Source organism: Hippoglossus hippoglossus, chromosome 17 (assembly GCF_009819705.1).
Source record: "Hippoglossus hippoglossus isolate fHipHip1 chromosome 17, fHipHip1.pri, whole genome shotgun sequence".
NCBI classification, from domain to species: Eukaryota; Metazoa; Chordata; class Actinopteri; order Pleuronectiformes; family Pleuronectidae; genus Hippoglossus; species Hippoglossus hippoglossus.
The window spans coordinates 19,916,455-19,930,937 of NC_047167.1; the positions used below are offsets into that span (position 1 = coordinate 19,916,455).

A 14,483-nucleotide genomic window follows, 5' to 3' on the forward strand; every position below is an offset into this window, starting at 1 on the left:
AGGGCACCTTCACTGTGACGTCATATCATAAGTTTTGTCTTCCTTCCTGGTCATGATTCAGCCAAAATTCAGGAACAGAAAGGAAGAAGTATTTGAGATAGTCCACTCTGGACCAAACAACACTCTGATGTTGACACAACGAGAGCAATGCCCCTGGCACAGCCCTCATCATGTCACACTGAGGGTGATGGATGAGGCTGTGCCATTGTCGGAGTTGTGTGAATTAGCAGAAACATGGCTGAAAGATATCACAGCAATGTGATACAACACAGTCAGTCATTGCTGTGATGCCTCAGTGAAGTGGCCTCTGTTTACAGTTCCTCTACTGGGATTTCATTCATCTGTGACACTTGTCTCTGTCGCTCATTAATCACCCATGAAAGCTTAGAACACATTCTTTGGTATTCTTTTGAAAGTTTAAGTAAATCATATCTAAGTTACGCTGTTACTTCAATTCTCATTCTCTATAAAAATGATCCTAATTGTCTTGTACGGTTCCAAAGTTCCTCTGAAGAACAAGATAAGAAATTTGCAATGTGGGAATGAAAGGGGGCATTAAATCCATTTTGTGTGCGAACAAGAAGAATAAAAAAATGTCTCTGAGCTCGAGGCTTCTTTTTCAGCATAAAGTCAGTCAGGAAGGCTTTGTTTTCAGCCAAGTGGAAAATTGGATTTTCTCTGTTTAAGACAAAATGGCGGTACACCTCTAGGTCCTCTCAGTGGGACCTGATTACATTCACTCAGGGTCCCAGTCACTATTTTTTAGGTTTTGGACATGTGACAGCACTGCACTAGATCAAAAGTCCTTCAGGTCAGTCTGAGGCAGTTAGGTAAGGAAATAGTGTGAAGAAAGTATTTCTACGTCTAGTCAAAAATCGTTAAAGTCTCAATCAGAATTCTTTTATTCATCCAGTGAAATAGACACAGAGTCCATACGCCCCTTATGTACTCATTGGTGTTAAATTACACTTGTTCCCTTTGTCTCAGGAGCAGCAGGAAGAGGACCAGGAATCCCACAGGTCATCCCTCAGTCGTCTGTCCAAGTCTCCATTGAGAGGAGTGAAGAAGGTGAAGATCATGCAGTGCAAGGTCTCCCTGCTGGATGGCACGGACTTCACACTCGATTTGGAGGTGGGTACTGTGTGATTTATTTAAACTCATTTTGTCTTGTCAGACGAGCAGCAGTATATTTCGAAAGGTGTTGCGTTTAACACTTGAAAGATGATCACCCATCTGCGTCATGACTAAAGCATTGTCTTTTTGTTAAAGATGATTCAGAGCTGCTTCAGTCTGAATTAATGTATAAGCTCTTTGCTTTAGATAGAGAAGTGGCAGATTAATTTCAAACAACTATCCCTTGGCCTTTTGAATTCCCTTGCATCAATGCAGCAGCACTAATGATATTTGCAATTTTAATAATTATATTGGGTTATAAACGCTATTGTTGGGTCCTGTTGCACTGTAGTCCTACTTAAAAACCACTTTACTTTGCAGAAATAGAGGAACATGGCTCATGGAAAAGTCATCTTCATTTCAATAAACAAATAATGCAACATGCAGCACTATTTACCCCGAGGGTTACAAAACATTCAATTTATGGCCCATAGAGAACAAATTGGATTTTTGCATTGATGTTCAAATACACGTGTCCCACAAAAAGGAGATGAAACCCTTGAAAGTTTGTGTCTGGATTCCTCCATTTATCTGTCCTGTGACACTTGGCTCGCTGTAATAAAATAGAATAAAAATCGTATATATTTTGGCAATGCTTCTTAGAAACAGGGATTTCATGGATTTCATGGATTTCACTGTGCATTTGCATTGAGCCAAATTGCTTTGGGGGATTTGTTTTTCCTCCAAAGCTTCTTCCCTGCAGTCTTGAGAGGGGGAACAAAAGAAAATTCACGTAACAGCCCTTAAATGTTTAGTTCGTACTTCAAAGCTCATCCGCGATCCAGAAATAAATCCTGTGAGGGAAAAGGGAACCGACAGTCACTGCAAAATACGTGCCTTTTGTCTTGTAAATGCGAAGCTTGCAACCTCACCATCCCAGCAGCGTTGCTTTTATCATAATGTGGAGAAGTTAAATCCTGCGGTGGGATGTTTGTGAGGAGGAGAAAAAGGAGCATGAGTTGGTTGTTGATCACAATGGGTTAGAATGAGAGAGCAGGGCGAGGCGATGAATGGCTGCATCAGTTTCTCGGCTGGAGTCTGGACAATTATGCAAAACGGTCATATTTAAAAATAGAATGTTCTCTAAATTTTATTGACTCAGATTTAGTTGCATCACAATAGAGTGGTAACCAGAGTAAGGCTGTGATATTTGAGGACAGTGCAAGTCTTGAAAGGTTTGGAGGGATTTCGCTGCACATTTATATTTAATATTGTGTCAAATAACAGCATATGTAGCCTTGAGTAATTATTCAGATTATCTATAGCTGTTATGTTTCCAGTCAAGAGACCACAGTCAGTCATAGTAGCAGCTCTCTGCCTTCAAACAGTCGTTTCTTTCTCAGAACTTCATGAATTCAAAAAGAAATCTGACCAGTGAACTCACCTGACTCTTGCATACTTTCTTCCTAACAATACAAAGTGGAGCCTTTTCTCAGGGTTGTGTGGCTTTCAACTTTTGTACTTTTCCCCCCAATAATGTGTGCGGGGCTGAAGTTAAGAACCAGACCTTTCTTCTCGGGTCTCCTCTGAGCAGATTCCTTCCCACCAGGGGTTTGGATAGAAAGATAATCCCACTGTTTTTGGTGGTGGCGGTGAGGTGAGGCGTTCTGACCGTGACACAGGAGCATTTGTTGGAGGGAATCAGTGTCACTGACTTTGCGTTGGCAGCATTACTTGATGTCCCGCTGAGGCCAGGGAAGGATTCTTAAGGACAAGGAGCTGGAAATGAGGGTCAATGTGGGCGACTTGTTCTTGTGTGTTTCTGAGTGCTGCTGATTTGAAAGGATTTTGCTCAGAGAGATGTGCTAATGCTTTGTTCGAAGGTAAATAGATACTGTAGGTAATGTAATGAGAATTTCCCCTTGTACTACATCTAATATAACTGAAGATATTATGTATCTGAATCAGAGCCCGACCGATGTGGATTTTTGGGAACCAAATACAAAGAACTTGAATTGACAAAAGTAACTTAATTATTTCATTTTTTTATGGCTCTAATCTGAATGTTGAGTGAAAGCGTAGTACTATACCATAAAGATGGTGGACTCGCAATTGTGATGTCAAATAACCAAATGCCCAAATGAATGCAGCCAAAACATCCATGACTTTAATTCGCTAATGTAGGTCAAGCTGGACATTGGATCTGACATTTCCCACAATGCAATTTAGTTGTCTCTTTCATTACACCCTCCCTGTCTGGGAAATGTTAATCTCTTTTAAACTCTTTTTTTTACACAGTGATATTGTGTTCTATTATTTGTACCCATTATTTCCCTATTTTTTTTATTTCCCTTACAAATAATGTGAGATCTCCAAGCTAAAGCTGAGACAATCCTTACAACACCAGGGCTGCATTTCCATTTACCAACTGCCTTTACTTGCTGGATAATATCTCTTATGATGAGTAAACTGATATTCTAAAAAAAACAGCTGACAGTAACTTCATGTGAGTGAGATGTTCTCTCAGGCCTGTGTTATTAAATATGAGCAAAATTAAAAACTTGTAAAAATTCGTATATTTCATAAATGAAGAGTCATGATTCTTCAATTATCTAAGTGAATTAACTTAAGTGGTATGAGCATTAAATCAATAATTGGCCTTTTGAGAGATGATTTCAATTTATTTGAGAACACATTTCTTAGAAAATATTGATTTTATCATCCTGCAGATATGGAGTATAAACTAGAGGCCATTAATTATGTTCTCCTGCAGTTGAGCTTTAACTGTATATGCCCAACAACCTTCCATCTAATTCTCATTTAATCTATTTGGACCCTCCTTTAAAGCAAGATTATATTTCTCAAGGGGCTTATCCTAAATGTAATCGGTCTACTCTCTGGTAATGTGTGATAGAAATGTAAATCCCTATTAAGGGTGTATTTGTGTCTTATAGTTGCAGTATTGAATCATCGTATTTCATCTTGTAATCTCCAGCCCCGCTTCCTGGGTCTCGCTCATTGTTTCCAGACGCCCATTAGATGAGGAATACTTAGACCTAACCTTGGTGTAGAGGTCATTAGAGGGAATGTGAGACGACGGATCCAGGAGAGACACAAACTGGAATGAATGAGTTATCAGTCCAAAACTAAAATATATATATTTTTAAATCAGTAGAAAGCCACAAATGTACCTTGAATTATGTTCTGCATATTTATCAAACAGAATCTCACACACATTTATAATTTAACAATATTTTTGTATCAGGCTGGTGCTTGGTGCTCACTGTCAGTGTTAAGTCATTATCATCAAACAAGCAAGTCATTTATCAACTGCTTCTCCTTTCTCAACGTGTTGCAAAAAACAAACCTGATTACATTTCAGTTCAGATCTTTCAAGGACACTTCAGCAAACGTTTGTGTTTTTAGTTGAACAATCATGTCTCATCTGATTCTTCACATCGTCGTCACAGAATCAGGCACCTTTTTTATTAGAGCAATATCACAGAATCAAGCTGTGCTAATGATGAACAATGTCTTCATGAGTATATTCCATCCAATTGTTACCAATACCGACCGAAAGGGTTTCATGAAAAACACATTACTTACAATACAAAAGCAAATTACAACAAATAAGTGAGCTGCCTGCTTCCCAGAGATGTTGTCATAGCAACCATTAAGGAACAAACATGAACATTCATCCTCTATACTGTTTTTCTGAAAATAGTGAAAGTAAAACGCAGCGGACCTGATCTATGGCAGGTCAGCTTATGGTGTTTGACACAGTGATACAGTGTAGGTCAGAGGATCCTTTAGAGAATTGCCAGGGAGTCCTCATCCTCCCCCCCAATCCCATTTAAACTCATCCAGAAATGTCAAGATTTGACATTTTTATCCCCCCGACCTTGTAGTTTTCCAGCTCAACTGAAATGTACCGGCATAATCGTTTTCTATCATTTTCTGTGACAGAACCTCCTCCGCTTCACTTCAGAGGCTGGTATTTCTCATTAGAGAGGGGGTGGGAGAATCCCACGCCTCACTTTGTTGTTGTTATATATCAAAGACACCTTTTAGTTTAGATACACATTTTAATCCTACCTCAAAAACTACATGACGATACATGCTGAATGTCTTTTAATTTGTCAGTCAAACATCAGTTGGTTAATCTGCAACTATTATATATATCATTACCGGTGCTGATGACGTTATATATTGACTGCTGTCTTTTGGTTTGTTGGTTTGTTTGTTTGTCAGCAGATCAAATGAAAAATAATTTTGATCAAATGATTGATTGAAGAAAAAACATGGTCTGCAGATAAATAAATGATGGAAATAGTCACTAATAGTTGTATAACAAGTTTTAAAACATGGTTCGGTGATGTAAGTTCCTTTTCCATAAGACCATTATGAATCTCCAGTCGCTGTTTAATATGACGTCAATTTTCCTTCGAGCTTCCTGCTGTTTCCATTTTCCTCAACAACCAGATCAGTCAGTGGAATCTGTTGCTCTCCTAACATGCAGTCTGGTTACTGGAGCTGGAGCTGTTTCTCTCAGACAACTCTGTGACTGAGCCTAAACAGAGATTTGCAGATCCTTCTGTCTTGTGTGTGTGGAGGCTCTGTCATTAAAAGCCAGAGTTAAGTGTTGCATTGAAAAGCAAGGCAGCAATAGTCTGACATGACTCTGCTAATTCCCTCTGAGATGTTCTGATAGGATTAACTCTCTGCCACCAGCAGCTTTATAGCTCTCAGCAAATCACGCACTCACCCTGGAGTCTTCTCATAAAGAGGGCGTGGGTATGCTTGAAATATGTGCATGTAGACAATCACACAGATCAACCACGTGTTGAAGACTATATTGGTCTGCATCTGCTTAAAATCCCTGCCAGATGTGTGTTTATCCATGTCAGGCAATGCTGTGCCTGCATGTGAATCTGACAGATGCGACGGTGCGTTGTGACTCCTGCTGCTGAAATGTGGCAGTGGCTTTCAGCGCATCAGACATGAGGAGCTGGCTTTGGCTCCGTCCAGGCAGGAGGCGTCTGTGTTGTGGCAACTCAGGCCTTAAAATATTCCGTGTGAGCCGAGCCAAATGAGTCTGAAGTGACACAGCTCCATCCGGCTCCCCCGTCAGTGATGTGCAGTGGATCGGTGCTAAGCCTTCACTTAACTGAGGTTCACCTTGAGCTCAGGAATGTGAAGGTGTGTTTGTTGTATAATTTTATTTATACAGAGGGAATTAATTGGTCCAGAGATGCCCAGATGGTCGAAAGCGGCTCCAATACCTTGAGGGTTTGCCTGTGCAGAAAGAGCTCCATCATGCAGCAGTGTAATGTGCTGCGTCATCACACTGTTATTGTAATTGGAAAAATGTCACGTTGATGCACTGAAAAAAATTAGTCTACAGTTAATTTTCATTCAATTATCTCAAGATTAAAGGGGAACTATATACACCAGCAAACATCCTGAGATTTATAAACCTGTGCTTTCGGCTGTCTTGATTAAAACACTTTTAAAAGACTCTTTCTGTATCACTCGTTCTTATATTCCCACTGCTTACAGTTTTTTTTATTATATAACAATACTGACTACTTGTTCCTCTCACAGAAACGAGCCAAGGGACAAGTGCTCCTTGACAAAGTGTGCGATCACCTCAATCTGCTGGAGAAAGACTACTTCGGAATCACACACAAAGATGTAGAGAACCAGAAGGTGATTGAAAACAATTCACTGCATAATCAGCAAACTATCCTCTTAACTGACATATTAGGAACAACCCTCGAAATAAAGGGTTGTAAAATGCTCCACATTGAAACCAGACAGACTAAAACTTTCCCAAGAAAATTATATGATGACTCTGCTAAACATTCCCACACAGCCAGAATGTGAGCAATATGCTCACAAAGTGGTGATGATGAATGTTTTTGTCTGTGGTTGTCTGTTGTAGAATTGGCTGGACCCCTGCAAGGAACTGAAGAAGCAGATAAGGAGTAAGTCTCATATCCTCCTGAATCCAGTGAATTGATCAAATGAGGTGCGTCACCTCAAAAGTGCTGCTTTTAATAATTCAATGTCTTTTCTATGTCTCAGCTGGTCCCTGGAACTTTGCATTCAACGTGAAGTTTTACCCCCCAGATCCCGCCCAGCTCATTGAGGATATCACAAGGTGAATAAGCAGCTCCCTTAGTAATGAGATTGTGGGTTTTTAAGCTTTAGTTTAATTGATTTGATGCCCTAAAAATGTAGTTTAAAAGGGAAAATAATTGATTATGTGGATGCAATTACATTAAAAAACACTTTAAAGGAAATGCACAAGAAAATCCAGACAAAGTGTTTTACTGATTTGTGTTGTGTCTCTTCTTCCTCACACAGGTACTATCTGTGCCTGCAGCTGAGAGATGATGTGGTGTCAGGTCGCCTGCCCTGCTCCTTCGCCACCCACACAGTACTGGGTTCCTACGCAGTGCAGTCCGAACTGGGAGACTATGACCCTGAAGAACTGGGCAGTGACTACATCAGCGAACTGCGCTTCGCACCCAACCAGACCAAAGAGCTAGAGGAGAAGGTCATGGAACTCCACAAGAGCTACAAGTTAGTCTCAACCTCCATTACTAAAACTATTTTTATAGCTTTATCCTTTCCTACAGCCCAATCAAATTGTACAACATCTTTTAAAAAGCTATTTTAAATCTTTGATCTTGATTGACAGTGGCCTGAAATACAACCAACAAATGTCTTCACTCAGATTTTAATGTTTCTAAACTTTGATTTGTGCACAAACCCTCTATGAAACAACCAAAACGTGTGTAGCTGAAGCAGAACAATTCACACTAAAGCCTGTTGCACATATTTTGAAGCTGATTTGGAAAATAGGTTTTCAGGTCCTTCTAACCTTTAAAACCTATACTCATTCTGGTTAACTTAATATTCTTTGAAAGGCAACACGTCTGCTGACACTGGATTTATGTTTTCTTATAAATGGATCCAGCTGGCTGTCCTTTCGTCTGAGCCCCCTGTTCTCCCTGTATTACAGTGATTTGTGTGTAATTTGATGCAGTCCTGTCTCGCCCTGTGGGTGGAGCGAGGCTATGACAGTGCCAGGATTAGAGTTTCCCCGAAGGCCTCTATGCTAAAAGTGGATGCACTCATGGTTATCTGTGTCGCTTCAGTTGAAAGCATCCATAAAAACAACCATTTCCCAGAAAGCTTTTATACAATAAATCAGTGAATTATCCCTGTTCAGATCTCATAGGACTGGTCTTGAATACAACATCGGTCTGAAAGCATCAAATCTTTCTTTTCTCTGGTTTCCATTTGTTGACTTTGTTGGTTCCGTCTTTATCAGGGGGGTGACACCGGGCGAGGCGGAGATACACTTCCTGGAAAATGCCAAGAAGTTGTCCATGTATGGTGTGGACCTCCACCACGCCAAGGTAACAAGTCGCTATAAACTTTTAACTGCTTGTATAGAGTTTAGAATTGTTTTTCACAAGGGAAATTAAATGTAACAATTGGAGACGGATCATCACAGCTGTAGATGGTGATTAAATTGTCACATCCTTTTGCAATAAATGATTTAACATTTCCTCAAATTAAACCACAATGCCTGTCTCCAGCATTCATGCTAAGCTAAGCTAACCAGCTGCTGGGTGTAGCTTTATATTTATCATACCAATCGTAAGTGGTATCTTTTTATTTGTTTAACCTAATGTCTCCAGGAATGGTCGGTGCCTCCAAGCTGCATTAAGACGTTTTCAACTAATATGATGGACATGTTTTGTATTCTCTCTCTATGCAATCTAACACATCGCAATCATGCACTCAGTAGTGACGCTTTCCACCACAACACCGCTGCTTCCGAAACATCATGGCTGCCACAGAAATGCCTCTGCTGCACCACTGATTGACTGACATTATTTCACTTCTACCTTGGATCTGGGGCTGAAGGGGTAGGTGGAGAAAGGGGTGGGATCTGGAGCCCGGCTCGGCCTGCCAGCCAGATGGGATCAAACACTTCATTAGAACACAGGCAGTAAAGAGTGAGCTGCAGTATGACAGCAGGACGGCTGTCATCATAAAAGAAAATTACAGTCATCAGTCTTGATATGAATCTGTTATCCAAAGCGCTTTGAAAGTCAAAATGGGTGTAGATGTGAGTGATGGGGAGGATATTGCCTTCGCAGATTTAGATCAGAATGGAGGAGATGACAGGGACGAGGAAGCGGCCTTGATCAAACCGAGTCGACAACAATGCTCAGCGTCGCTTCTGTGAGACACCGTTTTGATACACGAGAAAAAATATGTACATATCAGACCAGCATCCCTCTTTTGTCTTCTCTCCTCTCTCATTAAATGCAAAGTTGGTAGGGAGCCTCTATGAAAGCTTGGCTCCAGCTTTGGGAGAGGTAAGAGGCTGCATCTCATGTGCTTACCCAAGTGTGTGAGTGCGTGTGTGTGCTGTTTTTTTTCTTCTCGTGCATGGTTACATACAAATTTGTCACTTTCAACATCCCATTGTTACTTTAGACTGGTTGTTCTTGCTTGGGACCAGAGCCTCCCTCTCCGAACCTTTTATCAGTGGTTTCACCTGCTCGTCTCATGCTTTCTGCAGTGAAGAGCGTCATTTTGTGCCTCATCCACCATTTCCCAAGACTTCACTGTCGCTTTTACCAACTCTCACTCACTTTGTGCCCCTTTTGAATCGCCGTTCAACAGCACCACAGCCTGCATAGAGAAGATTAGAGTATGCCTGAATTCATTACTCCATCACCTGCCTGCTTTACCCTTCTATTATCTACAAGTTAGCTCTGTTCAAGTCTACGTTACCCTGCTGTGCCCTGACTCCCGAAAACCCCTATACACCTTAGAGTTTGTCGAATAAGAGTTTATCTTTAGCAGAACTGGAAGAGAAGAGCATCGTTGTTCTTAAGCTTCTCCTTTGTCAGGGATTCAGTGTTACTCTACCAACGTTACACAGATTTACTTAACTAATTTTAAATTTGTGTGTGTTTTGTCTTTGTTATTTCTTTCTGTGTCTGTGTTAATGTAATGTCTGCAGGACTCTGAGGGTGTGGAGATCATGCTGGGCGTTTGTGCAAGTGGCCTCCTCATCTACAGAGACCGGTTGCGGATCAACAGGTTCGCCTGGCCCAAGATCCTCAAGATCTCCTACAAGAGGAACAATTTCTACATCAAAATCCGTCCCGGCGAGGTAAAGAGGACATTCGTGACAGATCATTTAAAAAGATAAAATTAGATGGATGTATTCATAGGAATGTTCCGAGCTGATGTGCTCACTATCTCCCACAAAGCTCCATCCATTTCTTATCCTGTGTTTACTGTGACACATCATGCTCTCACTACAGCAGCTTAAATTTACTTCTGTTTCAGCAACATTTTGTAGGTGCACCACAACTGCAAACCGCTGCTGCTGCTGAAATATTGTTTCTGAAGTTCTGAGCTTTCTGCAGATATATAGAAATGCAGTCGTATTCCTCTCTACATTTTCCTAACCCGACAAATCTGTACTGACATCGCTCTCTTTACTTATGTAAAACTCTAATGCAATTATACTTTCATTGGAGTGGCTTTGTTAAGTGTGTAGCTGTTTTACATAGGAAATGTAAATATTTGATCTTGTACTGTTTTTCACTATTTGCATAATGCAAATTATTTACATTACTATTTACAATGAATTAAAGTAGTTATTTCTCTACAGGTTTGTTTATAAACTGGTGAAATGTCTACAATTAACACTGCAGCTATACATTATGGGAGAAATGGGATTCACAATAAACGAGTAAGCAAGGTTAAAGTTACCTGTAGAGAATCTGACTACCGTGTTTAATCTGTGTTGCAGTTTGAACAGTTTGAAAGCACAATTGGTTTCAAGCTACCAAATCATCGCGCTGCCAAAAGGCTCTGGAAGGTCTGTGTCGAACATCATACCTTTTTCAGGTAAGAAATAAACGAGGAAACCGTTTCTCACGTAGCAGTAGGTTTGTAATTTAAAACAAAATATTGGATTTTATTCCTTCCTACAGTGAAGAAAAACTACCTTGTTTTCCCAGCTCTTCGGTATTGTTTGATATGTTTATCAAAATCAGTTTTAAGTGACCTTGCCAACAGTGCAAACATGAATTTACTGATAACCACCTTAAATGCTTGATGTATTGAAACGGTGCTCAGACTGTTAGTAGCTCTTGCCATTTGGACAACATGCAGAGTAGCTTTGTGCTGCTTTAGGCAAAAATTGGTCTCCTGGGTTCTTTAGCGAGTCAACCCCGAAGGCTCTCTGGAGAGTATTCAAATTAGTAGGCGTTCTAATTCTTTTCACAGTGCGCGGCTTAAATCTGTGTTCTGTTTTCGTGTTGATTAATGTGAGTGTTTGTAACTGGCGACAGGCTCGTATCCCCAGAGGCACCTCCGAAGAAGTTCCTGAGCCTCGGTTCCAAGTTCCGCTACAGTGGCAGAACGCAGGCTCAGACCCGCAGAGCCAGCTCCCAAATCATCAGACCTGCTCCGTTCTTTGAGCGCTCGGCCAGCAAACGCTACAACATGTCCCTCAGCTTAGATGGAGGTGAGGAGCTGTTGGTGGTTGTGTTTATTCACTGGCCACAAGCGCCATCAAAGTTTTGAAATGCTGTCAACTCCAGGACTTTTGTTTATTTATCCAGTTTGTATTTTTGAAGCACTGTTTTTGTCACCTGCACAATTATAAAACAAAATAGAGCTTCTTTAAACAGGAAGCAAAAAAATGTGTGTTCTCCATGAAAGCTGGCAAAGCTAAAACATCTGGTACACTTGTGCAGTTTAACGACAAAGTCACAGGACCTTATAACATCAATGTGCAGGAGCAAATCAAACCTTTGATTTCCCTGCTCACAGATTTCTCAGACCCTCGGTGTCTATAAAAACATAACTGATTCTGGCCCCTCACATCCATCTTTGTCCTCTGTCGTTTTTCAGCTCCCATAATGGAGAACCACGAGACTCTGATGAAGGACAGTGACGGGGCGGCCAAAGTCATCGCCAAGGGGGACATGATCACCACGGTAACAACAGAGAAGAAAGCAGAGGAAGAGAAGGCGGAGCAGGAAGACGCTCAGATGGATGAAGCAGAAACGCCGGAGCCCACTGCCACGACTCCGCTCAGACACGACACAAAGGTAATCCACTGTGTACAGACACCTTCAGCGCAGTGAGAGCTGCGTTCCACTCAGATAAAAGAACCTTTCAGAGGCTTTGAAGTGTTTTTCTATTTGGTTCAAAGAGAGGTAATATTAGTAAATATGCCCTTGGATTTTCAAAGAAACGGATCATGTTCCTGAGAAGCTGCTGCAAATCTTTTTAATCCTTTTTTAAAATTTGAGTTGTTTTTTTTCCTTAATAAACTTTTATTTAATAACGTTATGGCTGAAGAGAATTTCCTAGTTGCTTTCAGCCTTACCCTCTGCAGTAGGCTAGGCCTAAGTGCTTTCATCTTGTGTGCGCTTTACTAATTAGCTTTTCTTTTCTTGTCCTTCCTTTGACCCCACACTATACTTGTGTGTGCTCATGCGTATTCGCCCCCCTCCCCTTTCGCTCCTCTCCATTTACACACACGTCATCCCTTCGTTGACATTACCTTCCGTCAGTACTCCCCGTGTGTATACACAACTGACCCTCTCCGCTCGGAGCTCTCACTCCCCTCATCTCCTGTTTCATCAACTAAAGTGCGGCGGAGGCGCAGGGAGAATGTTCGAAAACGGGCCTCATCAGTCAGTCCAGCCAAGAGCGGCAATGGGTGCCGCCGCCGGCAAGCCCACGCTGATCGCAAAGCCGCCCTGCTGCAGGAGCAGGTGCTGCTGCTCTCGGCCCGCAAGCAGAGGCTGGAGCAGGGCAAGAGCCGCGGCGGTACGCTCTTCTCCTTCTCCCTGCACCTGCCCGACTGGTCCTCCATGCTGGATGAGGATGGCTACCTCACCTTCCCCGATCTGTCAGAGATGCGCTTCCTCCCCGAGTGCGCGCACCATTTCCTCCCCATTAGATCACCCTCACTCATCCCCTGCTTCCTCTTCATTTTCTTCTTCCTGCTCTCCACGTCCTTCTCAGTCCCTTACGCCCTCACCCTCTCCTTCCCCCTGGCGCTGTGCCTCTGCTACCTGGAGCCCAAGGCAGCCTCCCTGACCGCCTCCATTGCCCAGGGCTACCATGACCATGACAGTTCAGAGGAAGAGGAGGTGTGTGCGTACGACTTTATGTTCCAGTAATGGCCTCTGGCTTAGACGTACAGTTCATTATGATCGTTAACTCCTTGTCCTGTCCTGTATCTCGCTCTGCTGTTCCACCAGTTCAGAGCCGACCTGGAGACCTTGTCTGTCCCAGTGTCTGTCAGTCTCCTACTTTCAGAACCTCATCTCTGCCCAGTCACACTCTCATCCTGTAGACCACATCCCCATCAACTTCACGAGTGCACAGAGATGAGCCTGCAAGTCTCACCATTTCATATTTGATTGTCACCATTCATGAGAGGGTTCGACACAAACAGTGGGCACCACTCGTGACTTAAACTCATCAGCGTAACATTTTTACTTCTTTTTAAAGCTTAACCACATCTGTATGACTAACAGATTTTGAAAGAAATACTGCTGCACTGTAAAACAATTAATAATGCCAACTTTTAATTATTTTACTGAATGTTAATAATCACTAGGATTTGAAGAAGTCGTCGACCTCCATTTTTGTCACTAATCCTTTACGTAACTTCAAATTTAAAAACACTGCTTTGTGCCTAACTCATCTCAGTAATATCATCCACATTCAAGGCTTAAAAGTGTAGATAGTGATTGTTACAAGATCATCACCAGCTGCATGACAACATTTCCATATTGATCTAAGCTCTCAGTCTCTCTGCATCGCTGCCTGACGCAGGCTCAAACAAAATGGAAACTGCTGAAAAAATCTCTCTGCCATTCGGCAACGTAGTATTCTGCAGTCTGTCAAGATGAGATATTTTTCAGTGCAAATCAAATCCAAATCCATGTGATGCAGAGAGAGTGTGATGCTCAAATGCATCCACATCACCTTCAGTGTCAACATGCATGGAGAGGAGGGGGGAGGGCCTGAAAGTCAGGTTACTGTTCGTCAACAAAAAAATTCTAAATCCCATGTTGTCATCGCGTGTTGTACTTTTGCACAACACAGATTTCATCTACCTGGACTGAGTTTCATTAACTGTACACCAGGATTTAGTCTTTTCAAATCTGAGGCAAATTAAATAATATTTCTGTTTCAATATCAAAGTGACCGACCCAAGGTTTCAACTTCCTCTGAGTCTGTTTTGCTTGCTTACTTTGCATTTTCTTTTATTTGTCTTTGTGTTGATCCACTGC

At 41.7% G+C, this 14,483-nt stretch overlaps 1 protein-coding gene across 17 annotated transcripts in view; it reads left to right on the forward strand.

Annotated features, from left to right (window-relative positions):
- The window catches only part of epb41l3b (erythrocyte membrane protein band 4.1-like 3b), a 45,354-nt gene that overhangs the window by 17,713 nt on the left and 13,158 nt on the right, over positions 1-14,483 (forward strand). For 9 of the 17 annotated variants that reach the window (XM_034613289.1, XM_034613287.1, XM_034613283.1 and 6 more), the window contains exons 3-14: positions 988-1,131; positions 6,718-6,822; positions 7,058-7,100; positions 7,201-7,276; positions 7,483-7,701; positions 8,456-8,543; positions 9,471-9,515; positions 10,169-10,321; positions 10,970-11,067; positions 11,514-11,689; positions 12,079-12,278; positions 12,747-13,331. In XM_034613289.1, coding sequence (XP_034469180.1) covers positions 1,078-1,131; positions 6,718-6,822; positions 7,058-7,100; positions 7,201-7,276; positions 7,483-7,701; positions 8,456-8,543; positions 9,471-9,515; positions 10,169-10,321; positions 10,970-11,067; positions 11,514-11,689; positions 12,079-12,278; positions 12,747-13,331 — 1,842 coding nt within the window. In that variant the 5' untranslated portion in view covers positions 988-1,077. The remainder of the gene's footprint in view (positions 1-987; positions 1,132-6,717; positions 6,823-7,057; positions 7,101-7,200; positions 7,277-7,482; positions 7,702-8,455; positions 8,544-9,470; positions 9,516-10,168; positions 10,322-10,969; positions 11,068-11,513; positions 11,690-12,078; positions 12,279-12,746; positions 13,332-14,483) is intronic. The other 8 variants (XM_034613290.1, XM_034613291.1, XM_034613293.1 and 5 more) reach the window with 3 other exon arrangements.